Source organism: Eleginops maclovinus, chromosome 15 (assembly GCF_036324505.1).
Source record: "Eleginops maclovinus isolate JMC-PN-2008 ecotype Puerto Natales chromosome 15, JC_Emac_rtc_rv5, whole genome shotgun sequence".
NCBI classification, from domain to species: domain Eukaryota; kingdom Metazoa; phylum Chordata; class Actinopteri; order Perciformes; family Eleginopidae; genus Eleginops; species Eleginops maclovinus.
In genome coordinates, this window is record NC_086363.1 from 17,578,093 (window position 1) to 17,594,376 (window position 16,284).

The following is a 16,284-nucleotide window of genomic DNA, read 5'->3' on the forward strand; positions in this document are numbered from 1 at the left end:
CTACCAAATCTATCTCCTTCAGGAGGTCACATGGCAGCCGCCTGCCTCACACAAGTTGTGTTTGTGCTGTAATTCAGTAAACTGGCATCATAAACGACCTGCTGAAGGTCCTCGATTATTACAAAAATGATTGAAAAGTACTGTAAGTCAACTGTTCCTCATTTCAATTATTATTTTTATTTCCTCCCGAAAAGCACTCAATTAAATGTTAGAAAATTAAAAAAGGCCCTACGGCTTTACAAACATCTCAATTCCAGAATAACCTTTTTTTTTTTTGTTATATTCAACTCTGGAAAAAATCTAAAGATCACTCCAAATTGTTCTTAAATCTTTATCTCTACATGTATGGCAATGGCAACCATTCCACTGTTTGTTGAATTCCAACAGTGAGAAAAGAAAAAAAAGACATACCTATAAATAATAAAACAAGAGAAAAAATGACAATGCTGAAGTGGTCTCTTCATTTTTTCCAGGGCTGTATATATATACAGTGGGGCAAACAAGTATTTAGTCAGCCACCAATTGTGCAAGTTCTCCCATTTAAAAAGATGAGAGAGGCCTGTAATTTTTATCATAGGTACACTTCAACTATGAGAGACAGAATGAGAAAAAAAATCCAGAAATCACATTGTAGAATTTTTAATGAATTTATTGGTAAATTCCTCGGTAAAATAAGTATTTGGTCACCTACAAACAAGCAAGATTTCTGGCTCTCACAGACCTGTAACTTCTTCTTTAAGAGGCTCCTCTGTCCTCCACTCGTTACCTGTATTAATGGCACCTTTTTGAACTCGTTATTAGTATAAAAGACACCTGTCCACAACCTCAAACAGTCATACTCCAAACTCCACTATGGCCAAGACCAAAGAGCTGTCAAAGGAGACCAGAGACAAAATTGTAGACCTGCACCAGGCTGGGAAAACTGAATCTGCAATAGGTAAGCAGCTTGGTGTGAAGAAATCAACTGTGGGAGCAATTATTAGAAAATGGAAGACATACAAGACCACTGCTAATCTCCCTCGATCTGGGGCTCCACGCAAGATCTCACCCCGTGGGGTCAAAATGATCACAAGAACGGTGAGCAAAGATCCCAGGACCACACGGGGGGACCTAGTGAATGACCTGCAGAGAGCTGGGACCAAAGTAACAGAGGCTACCATCAGTAACACACTACGCCGCCAGGGACTTCAATCCTGCAGTTCCAGACGTGTCCCCCTGCTTAAGCCAGTACATGTCCAGGCCCGTCTGAAGTTTGCTAGAGAGCATTTGGATGATCCAGAAGAGGATTGGGAGAATGTCATATGGTCAGATGAAACCAAAATAGAACTTTTTGGTAAAAACTCAACTCGTCGTGTTTGGAGGAGAAAGAATGCAGAGTTGCATCCAAAGAACACCATACCTACTGTGAAGCATGGGGGTGGAAACATCATGCTTTGGGGCTGTTTTTCTGCAAAGGGACCAGGACGACTGATCCGTGTAAAGGAAAGAATGAATGGGGCCATGTATCGTGAGATTTTGAGTGAAAACCTCCTTCCATCAGCAAGGGCACTGAAGATAAAGCATGGCAGGGTCTTTCAGCATGACAATGATCCCAAACACACCGCCAGGGCAACGAAGGAGTGGCTTCGTAAGAAGCATTTCAAGGTCCTGGAGTGGCCTAGCCAGTCTCCAGATCTCAACCCCATAGAAAATCTTTGGAGGGAGTTGAAAGTCCGTGTTGCCCAGCGACAGCCCCAAAACATCACTGCTTTAGAGGAGATCTGCATGGAGGAATGGGCCAAAATACCAGCAACAGTGTGTGAAAACCTTGTGAAGACTTACAGAAAACGTTTGACCTCTGTCATTGCCAACAAAGGGTATATAACAAAGTATTGAGAGGAACTTTTGTTATTGACCAAATACTTATTTTCCACAATAATTGAAAATAAATTCATTAAAAATCCTACAATGTGATTTTCTGGATTTTTTTTCTCATTCTGTCTCTCATAGTTGAGGTATACCTATGATAAAAATTACAGGCCTCTCTCATCTTTTTAAATGGGAGAACTTGCTCAATTGGTGGCTGACTAAATACTTTTTTGCCCCACTATATATATTATTATATATATATAATATATATATATATATATATATATATATATATATATATATATATAAAAAATATATATAAATATTTATATAATATATATATAAATATATATATTTATATATAAATATTTATATATATATTTATATATATATATATATTTATTTCCTGCTCTTTTTGTCTTTAATGCCCTCACTTACCTTTAATATATGAACATGTATTGGATGTGCCTATTTTTATGTTGTTGTTAAACATGTTTGTCGATCAAGTAAATAAAAAGAGCATTTAAACAACTCAACCAATCCTATCACCTATATTACAAATCCATCATGGAAAATCTCTATTTAAAACGTATTCTTTGTAAATAAAGGCTATTAATTGGGCATATGGGTTTACATATGTGCTTCAATGGTGCCTCGATTGTGTATATATGTTTTAATAGTGTTTTTCTGTGCTTATTTGTACAGTATGTTTCCTTTAATGCCATCAACTGCCAGGGACTGCAGATGAAAAGTAGCCTTAGTATATTTACATGTTGGTTTCAAAATGCTTATGCTAATTTACGTGATTTGTCCTTTTTTAAATAAATAATTACAAAACCCTGTATTTGACTGTGACAGAACAGAAGAAAGCAACTTTAGGCCCACCAGCATATTGTTGTGAACCTATAAAGGGTGTATAAAATATAACACTTTATTGTACAGTAAATAGCATCAACAGCAACAGTATCACATTTGTAAAACGTCTACAACATTAAGTAGAGCGGTCATAGGTGTGGTTTCTGGGTCACTGACACAATGTCATTTATGTTATTTAGGTATAAGGACATTGAAAGTTATGTCAGTGAGAGGCGCTTGGAGGAAAGTAGGTTTACAATTTATCTTTAATGACATCAGTAAATATCAACCGTCTCTTGTTTAGTTTTGATGTGATCTTTAATATATGTTGGCAAACTTACACACTACACAGGATTGACAATTGCATATCAGAAGAAATTAATAAGTTGTAATGGCATATCATTTAAATATTTACGACAATACCTCAGAAAAGTTGAAAGCATGTAAGCAGGAAATGCTATTTACTTTTTTAGAAATTCTGAATATTAGAAAATAATGCTAAATGCTAATGCTAAAACAGTATAGTATAGACTTTCCCCTTCGTTAAAACGACCTCTACATTAAAATGGCGGCAATTTTCTTTGTCAACCTAAAGGAACTTTGCATATTTATGATGTTAGCTTAATGAAGTTTTGGATTGTGTAAATCCTTTGATACAGAGGCCTTAATGATTAAAGAATAAATATAGAAGAAAAATAAAATAAAAATAAAAATGAACACTACACATAAGCGTCCAAAAATGTATTGACATTATCAACTGTGCCAAGAGCTTATCATTCACACACTTATGACCCCTTTACAATCAACATTAAACTTTTAAATACACATCTGAATACAGATGAAATAAAAACAAACTTTTTAAAGATGGAATTTATCTAAAATAAATGACCTTTTTAGTTTTGGCCCCGCCAACTGTTGTAACTTTTTCCTCCCTGAGAAACAAGAGGAATGGAGACATTTGTTTGGGTGCTGGATATAAAGTGTTGTGTTAAACATACGTGTTGTGCATTCATACATTTTGATTCTTTGGATCAAATTCAAAACTGGCAAAATACTTATTAAATAAATTCAAATATAAAAACATCTTGACAAGAATTCCATGTGAAGGCAGATAGTAGCCTAGTAAGCCCAAATTTAGCTAACCCTAAGCCCAGCTCTGGTGCTCTGAATTCTAGTGGTCTTCGCCGGGTCTGATGTTTCACAGGTTAGTCCCACCAGTCCGGTTTGACTCCTGGTGGTTGTGTTTCTGCCGGCCAAATCCAAGCCGTCAAAGTTGCTAACTGAAGCTACATAGCTACCCACTGTCCTCTGGGCCCACAAAAAAACATGGGACAAATGAGATACTGTTGTTCCGTTGCCTTTGACCCAAGCTAATAAACAAGAATCAACACCTAGTGTTTAAACAGACCATACAGCCCCAATCTAGTGGCACATTAAATACACAGATGGCTTTCAGAAACTACGGCCTTCAGAGTTTGCAGTGAAGTTTGGTCCAAATGTTGCATACTTACATTGTTCTTACTTAGTTATTTAGATGGATCAATTGATAGATAAATCAAACCTATAAACTTAACTACTAGATGTTTTTTTAAATTAACTGATAAAAACTGATAAAAAACTGCAAATATAGATTGTAAGGAGGATGCTAATTTAGCTTAGCACAAATACTGTTACCAGGTAGCTGCTAGCCTAGTTCTGTCTGAAAGTAAAAGCCTTATACCAGTTATTTGTACAAAAACGGAGCATCATACCTAATAGGAACCCCTTATTTAAATATATTTAATCAAAGTAACCCTCTTTTGCTTTTATGGTATTTTGAGAAAGAAGCTTGGCATCATTAGGGAGGCTATGCAATAGTGCACCTATTTTCGGATCAGTGGAGCGCTGGTTCCAGTACCACTAGAGTAAGCATGTCGTTTTGTCCTTGGGCAAGTCACTTTACCCCAAATTCCTCCTGTGGGGATTGCCCACAGTATTGAATGTATGTAAGTCACTATGGATAAAAGTGTCTAACAAGTGACAGGTAAAGTAATCCAATCATTTGCGCAATATCTTTAAGAGGGCATATGTCAGTCGATGTGGAGAACCAGCATGTAAGTATAGTGTAAATTAAAAAAGCTTTATGTCAGTCAACATTTTGTGGAGATTTAAGTGAAGCTGAAAGTTCCACACTGTACACAGTTGGGGAGGAGTACAATATCAGGCTATGCAAATCACTCAACAGAGGACAAACAAGACAGAAATACCCACAGGCCGACAAGGACAGCTTCCGTAATTTGCTTAAAATAATATAAAAATACTTATCTATGATAGGAGTGTTTGTTTGTCAAGTTCCAACGTACTTTTTATTATGTTTTATAGGCTGTCCAGAAATGCTCAGATAATGTATTAATATGTGATCTGGTTAATTCCTGGAACTCTTTCGACCTGTTTGGAATTACATTTGCCTGATAGTCCTGTCCGAGGCCATTAGTCATTGTGATGCCACACCTTGAATAAACAAGTTCACTGATCTGTGTAAGACAGCCTTGCATAGTCTAACTGATTTAAATGGCAAAGTAAACCATGAGCTATTTTGCATCTACTTTGTGGACATTTTGTTGTTTGAAAAAGGATGTGTTTTTTAAGTACTCTTTTTAAGTTATTAGCCAAAAGTGGAATCTCTCAACATGCTGTATGCGATTTCCCACCAACACAAACAAATGAACACACATTGAAGTGCAACTCTGTTCACAATCAAAATACATCCTATCCATGGGTAAAGTGTGATCTGATGAGAAATAGTTAAAAACAATTGTTGCATAGTTCCTTCCTTGTGTTTCTGAGCCATTTAACACGTAGTCTTTTCATTTATTAGCTATGCTCACAGTTGTGGGACTTGTCTGGCTCATGTGGTTGTCTTTACGTCGTGTGGTTAATAAAAATAAAACAAACAAAAAGGCAAAACCAAAATGAAATTGTACACTGCGTTCAGATTACTCTGAAAAAAAGTTCCTGACTGAGAAAACTCATGTGAACTCGCCTTGAAGTCTAAATAACAACTCATGAAGACAACAGAACAAGTCAGAACATCATACCATGATGCAAGTGGAATAATTCCATAGAGGCTTAATAATAATTTTACACCTAAGAACTTATGGCCTGATATCCACTGAATAAACACCTTATAAAACTTCTTGTTTGTTTCTTGTTCCTCATTAAAGTGGACCCCGTGGGTTAACTATGTCATTACTCAGATCATTAAGTGGCCATAAATGCATTTTGCTTTATTTGTTTTGTTGTTGCTGGATAACAAACGGGCCCCAGGTTGAAGAGGTTGGAAGATGCAGGCAGAAAAGACAGAGTGTGTGTGTGTGTGTGTGTGTGTGTGTGTGTGTGTGTGTGTGTGTGTGTGTGTGTGTGTGTGTGTGTGTGTGTGTGTGTGTGTGTGTGTGTGTGTGTATTTCTTAGGTGGCTCAGGGACCAACAAAAACATCATACTTTCACACCTTTAATTGAAGGCTGTTGCTTCATATCTCTGTAGACGCAATTATGAAGAACCTTGTCTAAGCATTCGGATCAACATTACACTTTTAAACAAACATTTGAATACAGATGAAATAAAAACACACTTTTTAAAGATGGAATTCATCTAAAATAAATTACCTTTTTAGTTTTGGCCCCGCCCACTGTTGAAACTTTTTCCTCCCTGAAAAACAAGAGGAATATTTGTTTGGGTGCCGGATATAAAGTGTTGTGTTATACATACGTGTTGTGCGTTCATGAAACAACACGTTAATGTTCATTATAATATACAATATTATTTTCCACGCCAACTGTTATATTACATTTGGCTGATTAACCAAAGAAGAAGGAACCCTTAATCGTCCCACAGAGGGATTACACGGTAGTACTTTCAGGGACTTGAACTGGTGACCTTCCAGTTCCCAGGCCAAGTCCCTATGGACTTTGCCACCACTACCCTGCAAAGTAACCTACAATAAGTTCAAAAAACATAGAGAATCAAACTCTGAACAACAAGCAAGTGCAGATATATTCACTTGAAGGAAGTCATACCATTGTAAGAGCTAGGGAATTTGTTACAAGCATTTAAATCAAATTAAACACATGGACAACATACAGGAGATCAAATTGGTTATTTCATGTAAAGAAGCCGCATATAAACATCCCAAAAATTATATATAAATATTATAGGAAATAGAAATAGGAGAGCAATTTCATACGATGAGGTGGCATCAAACAAGGTGAACGTGAGCGCCTTTATTGTGACTTTAAAACAGAAAACATATTCCATCAACAATCCCACCTAAGTTATGTAAGGTGCTCTTTAACACATTCCACATCTTTCTGAGTAGGCTTGTAAGCAAAACGGGTCCCTGTTTGTGTAAACAAGGTCTACAGACTGTGAATATCCAGCAGTGGCTCAGTAGGGGCATGTACTGGGAATTGTAGGGTCGCCGGTTCAAGTCCCCGAACAGACTTGAAATATGGAAAGTGGACTGCTACTTGGAGAGGTCCCAGTTCACCTCCTAGGCCCTGCTGTAGTGCCCTTGAGCAAGGCACCGGACACCTCCAATCCCCCCTCCCCATTGCTCCCCAGGCGCTGCACAATAGCTGCCCACTGCTCCTAGTACTAGGATGGGCTAAATGCAGGGGACCAATTTCACTGTGTCGCTCTGCTGTGCGCATGTATATGACAATAAAGAAGGTTTCATCCTCCGATTCTAAGAATGTTAAAACACAAAATGATATGGATGACAGGTATCTGCCAAAACCAGGTTCAATTTATAGGCCATGCAATGGATAAAGATAGCCAATAGGTGATCCTCGGGGAAGTTATGGATGAACACAGCAGCTGCCCCATCACAACTCAATGAGTAAACTGTACAGTCCAAATTGCTCAATTCACAAATCAGATCATTTATTTTATCTGATGTAGTCTAACATATGATGATATTTTTCTAACAATTCGTTTAAATTGTTATGGTTTGGAAGCTAGAATGGGGAATTGAACCTTGAACTGTAAGGCTTGTTGCACCTCGAATACCATTTAAATAGCCCTAAAAGTGTTCACAGTTTGCGGAGCTCTCCCAAGATAAACTGGAGTCTTTCTCAGCTGAGCAGGGGGAACTAGAGTCTGAGTCAGCTTGAAAGGAGGAACTGGGTTCTGCCACAGATAAAATCGGGGTGTGGCATATAATGAAAAAAGGTGCAAAGACAGGAAATGAAAACCAGATAAGTGATAAGGATATTGTTGAAACATAATGAAACTGGATTAAAATGAAAAACAAACACAAAACTAACGTTTATGAAATGTTTACCCCGTCTGAAAGTGTCCTAAAAATGCAGCTGCACAAGCTTCTTGTCATGAATGAGTAAACTTCATAACAATCATTTCATAAATTCCCATGTAAAGAGAAAAAATACCGTCTTTAATAACATGGAACTTGATTAAAACGTTTTCCATCAGGCCATTGGTACAAGACTTGCCCCCAGCAATTGGGTCGGGTTATTTGACCCAAGGTCAGATTCATGCTGAAAATGGAGTATGCTGAGTAATAAAATTGCACACACATCTTTGTTGCTTGTTAATTTCTAGGACACCGTGTTCCATTTTTGATTGGAGATTTGTATGACTTAGAGTAATGAGATAGGGTTATAAGTAGTTAGAAGTCCAGGGCCTGCAGAGAGCCACAGTAGGACAAGGACATCCACACAGAAGGGTTTACTAGGTATGTCATGAAAATGTATGAAGAGCTAGGATAAAACAAATGTTTGAATTTTGCATTAATACTGAACATTTTGTTGGATGTTTAGAGCTGAAAAAATATCATTTGTCATCCTGTATGTAGTGGTAGCTGAATTATAGAGGCGCTTAAGCATTGAAATGGAAGGCAGCCTCAACTGGACTGATGCTCTCACTGAGATACATCCCTGCTATAAAATAGATGTCTCGTATGTACTGAAGAAGCAACCCTTCTGCAATCTGTGTATTGTTTCGTGTTTTTCTTGGCTCGTTATCTGTTGTAACTGTAGGTGGAAACCTGCTTGTAATAATGTCGATCATTTACTTCAAACAGCTCCACACTCGTACTAACTCTCTCATTCTCTCCCTTGCTTTGGCTGATCTGCTTGTTGGGGCTATCGTATTTCCTCTCACCATGGAATTCTCTTTAACTTATTGTCTGTACCATAAAGCTTTGTTTTGCAAAGTGCGGAGCACCTTTGATGTAACGCTGTGCACATCTTCTATTCTCAACTTATGTTGTATTGCTATTGACAGATATTATGCAGTGTGTCAGCCTCTGACCTATAGAACCAAACTCACTGATCCTGTTGTTGTGGTCATGATCCTGGTGAGCTGGGGGATTTCTGTCTTTATTGGTATTGGTTTCGTAATTGTGGAAATTAACCAAGAAATTCGGCTGATTGATGCTATAATGGCAAACATTTTCGGACTTGTTTTCTCGTTTTACCTCCCAGTTGTTGTGATGCTGTGTATCTACCTGAAGATATTTTTTGTAGCACAGAAACAGGCACGCAGCATCCAGAACACCACCACAAAGTCTGGAGCAACTGTCAGTAAGATAGAGAGAAAGGCCACCAAAACTCTTGCTATTGTGATGGGAGTTTTTCTGATTTCTTGGCTTCCTTTCTTTCTATGTATGACTGTTCTTTCTTTCAGTCATGTTTACATGCCACTTCCTTTTATTGAACTACTTAATTGGCTTGCCCTGTCAAATTCAATGCTCAACCCATTTATTTATGCTTTCTTTTACAGATGGTTTAGAACAGCTTTCAAAATGATCATATGTGGGAAAATAATTTGTGGGGATTTTACCAACTCGAAACTGCTCTGATTTTTTGTGAAGTTGTGCTGAAATGTTTTGTTTGGACATGTCTCAAGTGAAAAAGAATATTGAAACACAACAAGTACTATACACTGTTCTTTTTGAGAAAATAATATCACATGTAAATGTTTTCCAAGATTTTCTTTACTAATAATAATAAAAATGTGGATAATAAAATGCTGTCGTTTATGTATGGTTATTTCATGACACAAGGTCAGGATTTTAAAGATTGTATTCATACTTGGTTGCCAATTTAGACCATATTTCAAAAAGCAGAGTAATATCTTGCAGCTCTGACCATTGTAAATCCACCTTTAGAAGGAAGATGAACAAAACCTGTATATGAATACCAAGATTTAATTATACTGAGAATCCTGAAAAGCTACAGCAAATACGTGTTTGTTTCTGGGGAATCAAAAAATGATAAATCTGTATTATAATGGCAGCAAGTTGATGGAGCCTTCAGTTCCTCAAACAATGCTTTAATATTATTTAGATAAATAAGGTGGATACTTTGATAACAGTTTAAATTAAGCAGAAATCAAAGTCATGTAAACAATTACATACACAACATCATTTCACAAATTGCTTGTGTAGAGGTAAGAGGGTAAACGTTTGAGTGTGAGAAATGAGGTGACCATAATTGTCACTATGGCTAAGGAATACATTTGCAGTGACAACATTTCAATAATGTACAAAACAATATCAAGAAGCTTTGGGAGTGCCTTAAGAAATTGTGGCAAAGAAATGATAAACAATGTAAAGCAGCCTAGATACACAGATGTTATGATGTCATGTTTGAGCAAATACCTCTGTTATCACCTGGAGCCAAGCCTGTACCCACATGGATGCAATACAGGTATAGATTTGTTTTTCCTTGACAAAAAGCTATTATGTTATGTAAAAGCATGCACGTATAATTACTTATCCGCTCGTAGTCCTCTGGTATTAGAGCTCAGTTTCACAAAACAGAACTCTGTTCATTTATGGTGGCTTAACACTCTCTTGCTATCTTATGAATGATTTATGCCGTACATATGGAAACAGATTGACATCTTTCTGGAAACAAGTGTGTTTACTTAAAAACTACAACAGAAACGTTTAACTGAACAGTTTGAAGCCATAAAGAAATTGGTTTAACAACCCTCAGGCCATCAAGACATTGGTAGAATATAACTTGCCCCCAACTCATTGGGTGGTTTTTATCTGACCTAAGGTCAAATTCAGGCGAAAAGTTGAATCTGCCGAGCCAGGGACTGTTTGGTTTCATGGATAAGGATAAAATACATGATTACGTATTTTGTATTGATCCTTTTTAATAAATGCTTCGCCAGCTTTAGGGCACTTCACATTGCCACAAATGTTTTGGTACTTCCAGTAAGAGTGGTATTGCTATTCCTTTGCATAACGTGGCCAGCCTTACCAACCTCAATCTACCAAAGAAACCGTTTTTAAACTTTTGAATGAACTGTTATAATTTATTAACCATTTTTCAGTGTAGAAACTAACCGAGAACCAGCACCTTATCGTGGTGGAGAGGTTTGTGTGCCCCGATGAACCTGGGGGCTGTGTTGTCTGGAACCTTGTGTTCCTGGTAGGGTCTCCCATGGCAAATTGGTCTCAGGTAAGGGGCCAGACTAAGATTGGCTCAAAAAGACTCCATGAATAACACAATTGGAAGCGAGGATACCCGGCCCGGAGGAAGCCCGGGGTCCCCTTCTGGAGCCAGGCCCAGAAGGAGGACTCGTCAGCGAGCGTCTGGTGGCCTGGCTTGCCACGGAGCCCGGCCGGGCACAGCCCGAAAAAGCAACGTGGGCAACACCTACGCTTCTCCATCCCGTGGGCCCACCACCTACGGGAAACAACGATGGGGTCGGGTGCGCTGCCAGAAGGGTGGCAGTGAAAGCAGGGGGTCTCGACGGACCAGACTCAGGCGACAGAAGCTGGCTTTGGGGACGTGGAATGTCACCTCTCTGGGGGGGAAGGAGCCGGAGCTTGTGCGGGAGGTGGAGCGTTACCAGTTGGATCTGGTGGGGCTCACCTCTACGCACAGCGTCGGCTCTGGAACCTTACTTCTGGATAGGGGTTGGACTCTATTCTTCTCCGGAGTTGCCCAAGGTGTGAGGCGCCGAGCGGGTGTGGGGATACTCACAAGCCCCCGGTTGAGTGCCGCTTTGTTGGAGTTTACCCCAGTGGACGAGAGGGTCGCCTCCCTACGCCTGCGGGTCATGGGGGGGAAAACTCTGACTGTTGTGTGTGCTTATGCACCAAACAGCAGTTCAGAGTATTCGGCCTTCTTGGAGACCCTGAAAGAAGTCCTGTATGGGGCTCCTGAAGGGGACTCCTTAGTCTTGCTGGGAGACTTCAACGCACACGTGGGCAATGATGGAGACACTTGGAGGGGCGTGATTGGGAGGAACGGCCCCCCTGATCTGAACCGGAGTGGTGGTTGGCTACTGGACTTCTGTGCTAGTCATGGATTGGCCATAACAAACACCATGTTCGAACATAAGGATGCTCATAAGTGTACGTGGTACCAGAGCACCCTAGGCAGAAGGTCCATGATCGATTTTGCTATCGTATCATCGGACCTGAGGCCGCATGTTTTGGACACTCGGGTGAAGAGAGGGGCGGAGTTGTCAACTGATCACCATCTGGTGGTGAGTTGGGTCGAGTGGCGGGGGAAGCCTCTGGACAGACCTTGTAAGCCTGGGAACGTCTGGAGAAGTCCCATGTCCAGGAGGCCTTCAACTCACACCTCCGGCGGAGCTTTTCAGGCATCCCTGTGGAGGCTGGGGACATTGAACCAGAGTGGGCGGTGTTCAAAGCCTCTATTGCCGAAGCTGCGGCGGGGAGCTGTGGTCTCAAGGTCTTAGGTGCCTCAAGGGGCGGTAACCCTCGAACCTCGTGGTGGACACCGGTGGTTAGGGAAGCCGTCCGACTGAAGAAGGAGGCCTTCCGGGATATGTTATCCCTGGGTACTCCTGACGCAGTTGCAAGGTATCGACAGGCCCGAAGGGCAGCAGCCTCAGCCGTGGCCGAGGCAAAGCAGCGGGTGTGGGAGAAGTTCGGAGAAGCCACGGAGAAGGACTTTCGGTCGGCACCAAAGTTGTTCTGGAAAACCGTACGACACCTCAGGAGGGGGAAGCAGGGTACCATCCAAGCTGTGTACAGTAAGGATGGGGCGCTGTTGACCTCAACTGATAGTGTGTTAGGGCGGTGGAAGGAACACTTTGAGGAACTCCTGAATCCGACAACTCCGCACTCTATGTTAGAGGCGGAGCTGGAGAATGGCTTCATCGGTCTGTGACCTTCAGCACTCACTGGATCTGTTCGCGGCCGAGTGTGAAGCGACTGGGATGAGGATCAGCACCTCCAAATCTGAGGCCATGGTTCTCAGCAGGAAACCGATGGACTGTCCACTCCAGGTAGGGAATGAAGCCTTACCCCAAGTGAAGGAGTTCAAGTATCTCGGGGTCTTGTTCTCGAGTGAGGGAACAATGGAGCGTGAGATGGGCCGGAGAATCGGAGCAGCGGGAGCGGTACTGCAGTCGCTTTACTGCACCGTTGTGACGAAAAGAGAGCTGAGCCAGAAGGCAAAGCTCTCTGTCTACTGGGCCATCTTCGTTCCTACCCTCACCTATGGTCATGAAGGATGGGTCATGACTGAAAGAACGAGATCGCGGATACAAGCGGCCGAAATGGGATTTCTCCGCAGGGTGGCTGGCATCTCCCTTAGGGATAAGGTGAGAAGTTCAGTCATCCGGGAGGACTCGGAGTAGAACCGCTGCTCCTTCGCGTTGAAAGGAGCCAGTTGAGGTGGTTCGGGCACCTAGTGAGGATGCCACCTGGGCGCCTCCCTAGGGAGGTGTTCCAGGCACGTCCAGCTGGGAAGAGACCGAGGGGTAGACCTAGGACCAGGTGGAGGGATTATATCTCTTCGCTGGCCTGGGAGCGCCTTGGAATCCCCCAGTCAGAGCTGGTTGATGTGGCCAGGGAAAGGAAAGGTTGGGGCTCTCTGCTGGAGCTGTTACCTCCGCGACCCTGACGGAAAAGCGGGAGAAGATGGATGGATGGATGGATGGATGGATGGAAACTAACTATTTTGATTTAAAATATGTGATTAATTTATCCAAACATTTATATGTGGGTATTTACAGCAATGTTTGTAGCTGCTGGCTTTATGAGAGTAAACCGGTGCTTGAAAAAAACATATCAACAATGTTTTTATAATCAGGCCTACTCTCACTGTCTGAACGGTAGACACGGGTCCACACTAAGAGTCTCGCCATATTTGTGTTAAATAACAATTCCAATTTGAATTAAGAGAGCCAAGAAATTTGCAGAATACTAGCTAGATAGATATTTGCTAAATAGCTTGTCAGATGGGTAGCTAAGTTAAGTTAGCTAACACGGAAGATGGATAGCAAACGTTAGCTTTTTAGATAGATAAATGGACGGACGGACGGACGGACGGACGGACGGACGGACGGACGGACGGACGGACAGACAGACAGACAGACAGACGACAGACAGACAGACAGACAGACAGACAGACAGACAGACAGACAGATAACGTTAGCTTGACAAGTTAAGTTTTTATCAACACTGTGGGCCCTTCTTTACCCTTCTGGCGGTGAGTTATTAAAAACTAATTCAACATTAAATAAAATTTGACATGAGCTTTACAACAGGCAGACCGGCTGATATGTTTTGGTACTTCCCATAGCGTCTCATAGCAGGGGCCCTGTACCACAAGACATAATGACTTATCAAAATATAAAGGATTGGACCATTGTCGTGACCCTGCGAGTCACACACACAGGATGTGTGTGCTGTGAAACCATCTGATCACCCAGTGTAGCTGTAAATGACTTTGAACAAAACTAATACATAAGCGTTTTAACCACATGTTGGAAAATAGACGAGGCTACATAAGGTGTATAAATAATTGTTTTAGCACTCTAGACAAAATAACGCTGCACACATATGCACTGCAAATTGTCACCTTTCTTTGTCTTTGGTTCCTTTCACAGTGCTCCTTACACCCATTTCTGATTGGACAATGGAGATTTGAAGTCATTATAGTAGTGAGATAGGGTTATAAGTAAATGTTAACAGTGCAGGAGTGAGCCTCAGGTATCAAGGACATCCTTACTGAAGGGTTTGATAGGTATGTCATGAAAATGTAGAAAGAGCTAGGATAAAAACAATGTTTGAGCTGTGCATTAATACTGAATATACTGTTTTCATCCTGTATGCATAATACCTGAATCACAGGAAGCATGGAAATGGAAGGCAGCCTCAACTGGACTGATGTTCTCACTGAGATACATCCCTGCTATAAAATAGATGTCTCGTATGTAATAAGAAGCAACCCTTCTGCAATCTGTGTATTGTTTCGTGTTTTTCTTTGCCTATTATCTGTTGTAACTGTAGGTGGAAACCTGCTTGTAATAATGTCGATCATTTACTTCAAACAGCTCCACACTCGTACTAACTCACTCATTCTCTCCCTTGCTTTGGCTGATCTGCTTGTTGGGGCTATCGTATTTCCTCTCACCATGGAATTCTCTTTTACCTATTGTCTGTACCATAAAGCTTTGTTTTGCAAAGTGCGGAGCACCTTTGATGTAACGCTGTGCACATCTTCTATTCTCAACTTATGTTGTATTGCTATTGACAGATATTATGCAGTGTGTCAGCCTCTGACCTATAGAACCAAACTCACTGATCCTGTTGTTGTGGTCATGATCCTGGTGAGCTGGGGGATTTCTGTCTTTATTGGTATTATAATTGTAGGAATTAATCAAGAAATTCGGCTGATTGATGCTATAATGGCAAACATTTTCGGACTTGTTTTCTCGTTTTACCTCCCAGTTGTTGTGATGCTGTGTATCTACCTGAAGATATTTGTTGTAGCACAGAAACAGGCACGCAGCATCCAGAACACCACCACAAAGTCTGGAGCAACTGTCAGTAAAATGGAGAGAAAGGCCACCAAAACTCTTGCTATTGTGATGGGAGTTTTTCTGATTTCTTGGCTTCCTTTCTTTCTATGTATGACTGTTATTTCTTTCAGTCATGTTTACATGCCACTTCCTTTTATTGAATTATTGAACTTTCTTGCGCTGTCAAATTCAATGCTCAACCCATTTATTTATGCTTTCTTTTACAGCTGGTTTAGAACAGCTTTCAGAATGATCATATGTGGGAAAATATTTCAAGGTGATTACACTAACTCGAAACTGCTCTGATTCAGTTTTGTTATCCTGAAATGTTGTATTGGCTTAAAAGAAAATGAAAACTATACACTGTTCTATATTTGGAAGAAAATGTTTTGAACTTTTCTATTTTATTTTTTATCTAACAATTAAAAGAAATTTTAACAAAATGCTATTAATAAGTATGGGTACTTCATGATACACACAAGGTCTGGATTTTAAATATTAGTTAAGTATAGTTTGGTAAGACCTTTAAGTTTAGTTTTTCCATTAGCCTTAAGGTGTTGTTTCTATTTAGTGAGACTAAATCATGATTAAATCAATCCATTTTATTCATGGCAAAAATGCCATGTCTCTTTGTCCAGTTGCCTGTCACTGCCTGTATCGGGTTTGCTCTCCCCCCCAGCAGAAACACCCTTGCATGTGGCAAAATAACTTAATAATCAAAATTAGCAAATGCCGTTAATACAATTCAACTCAGTATCCAATATCAATGTTCAGTTTGG

At 40.5% G+C, this 16,284-nt stretch overlaps 2 protein-coding genes across 2 annotated transcripts; both read left to right on the plus strand.

The window, feature by feature from the left end:
• Positions 1 to 1,062: 1,062 nt before the first annotated feature.
• LOC134877241 (trace amine-associated receptor 1-like) lies at positions 1,063 to 9,563 on the plus strand. The gene is given in 3 exon segments (XM_063902673.1): positions 1,063 to 1,143; positions 8,573 to 8,668; positions 8,670 to 9,563. Coding segments are annotated over 3 exon segments (1,071 nt in total).
• A 4,174-nt stretch (positions 9,564 to 13,737) lies between these two features.
• Positions 13,738 to 15,811, plus strand: LOC134877225 (trace amine-associated receptor 1-like). Its single transcript, XM_063902651.1, has 2 exons — positions 13,738 to 13,751; positions 14,839 to 15,811. The coding sequence occupies exons 1-2, from the start codon at positions 13,738 to 13,740 to the stop codon at positions 15,809 to 15,811; spliced, it is 987 nt and encodes a 328-aa protein (XP_063758721.1).
• Positions 15,812 to 16,284: the final 473 nt, after the last annotated feature.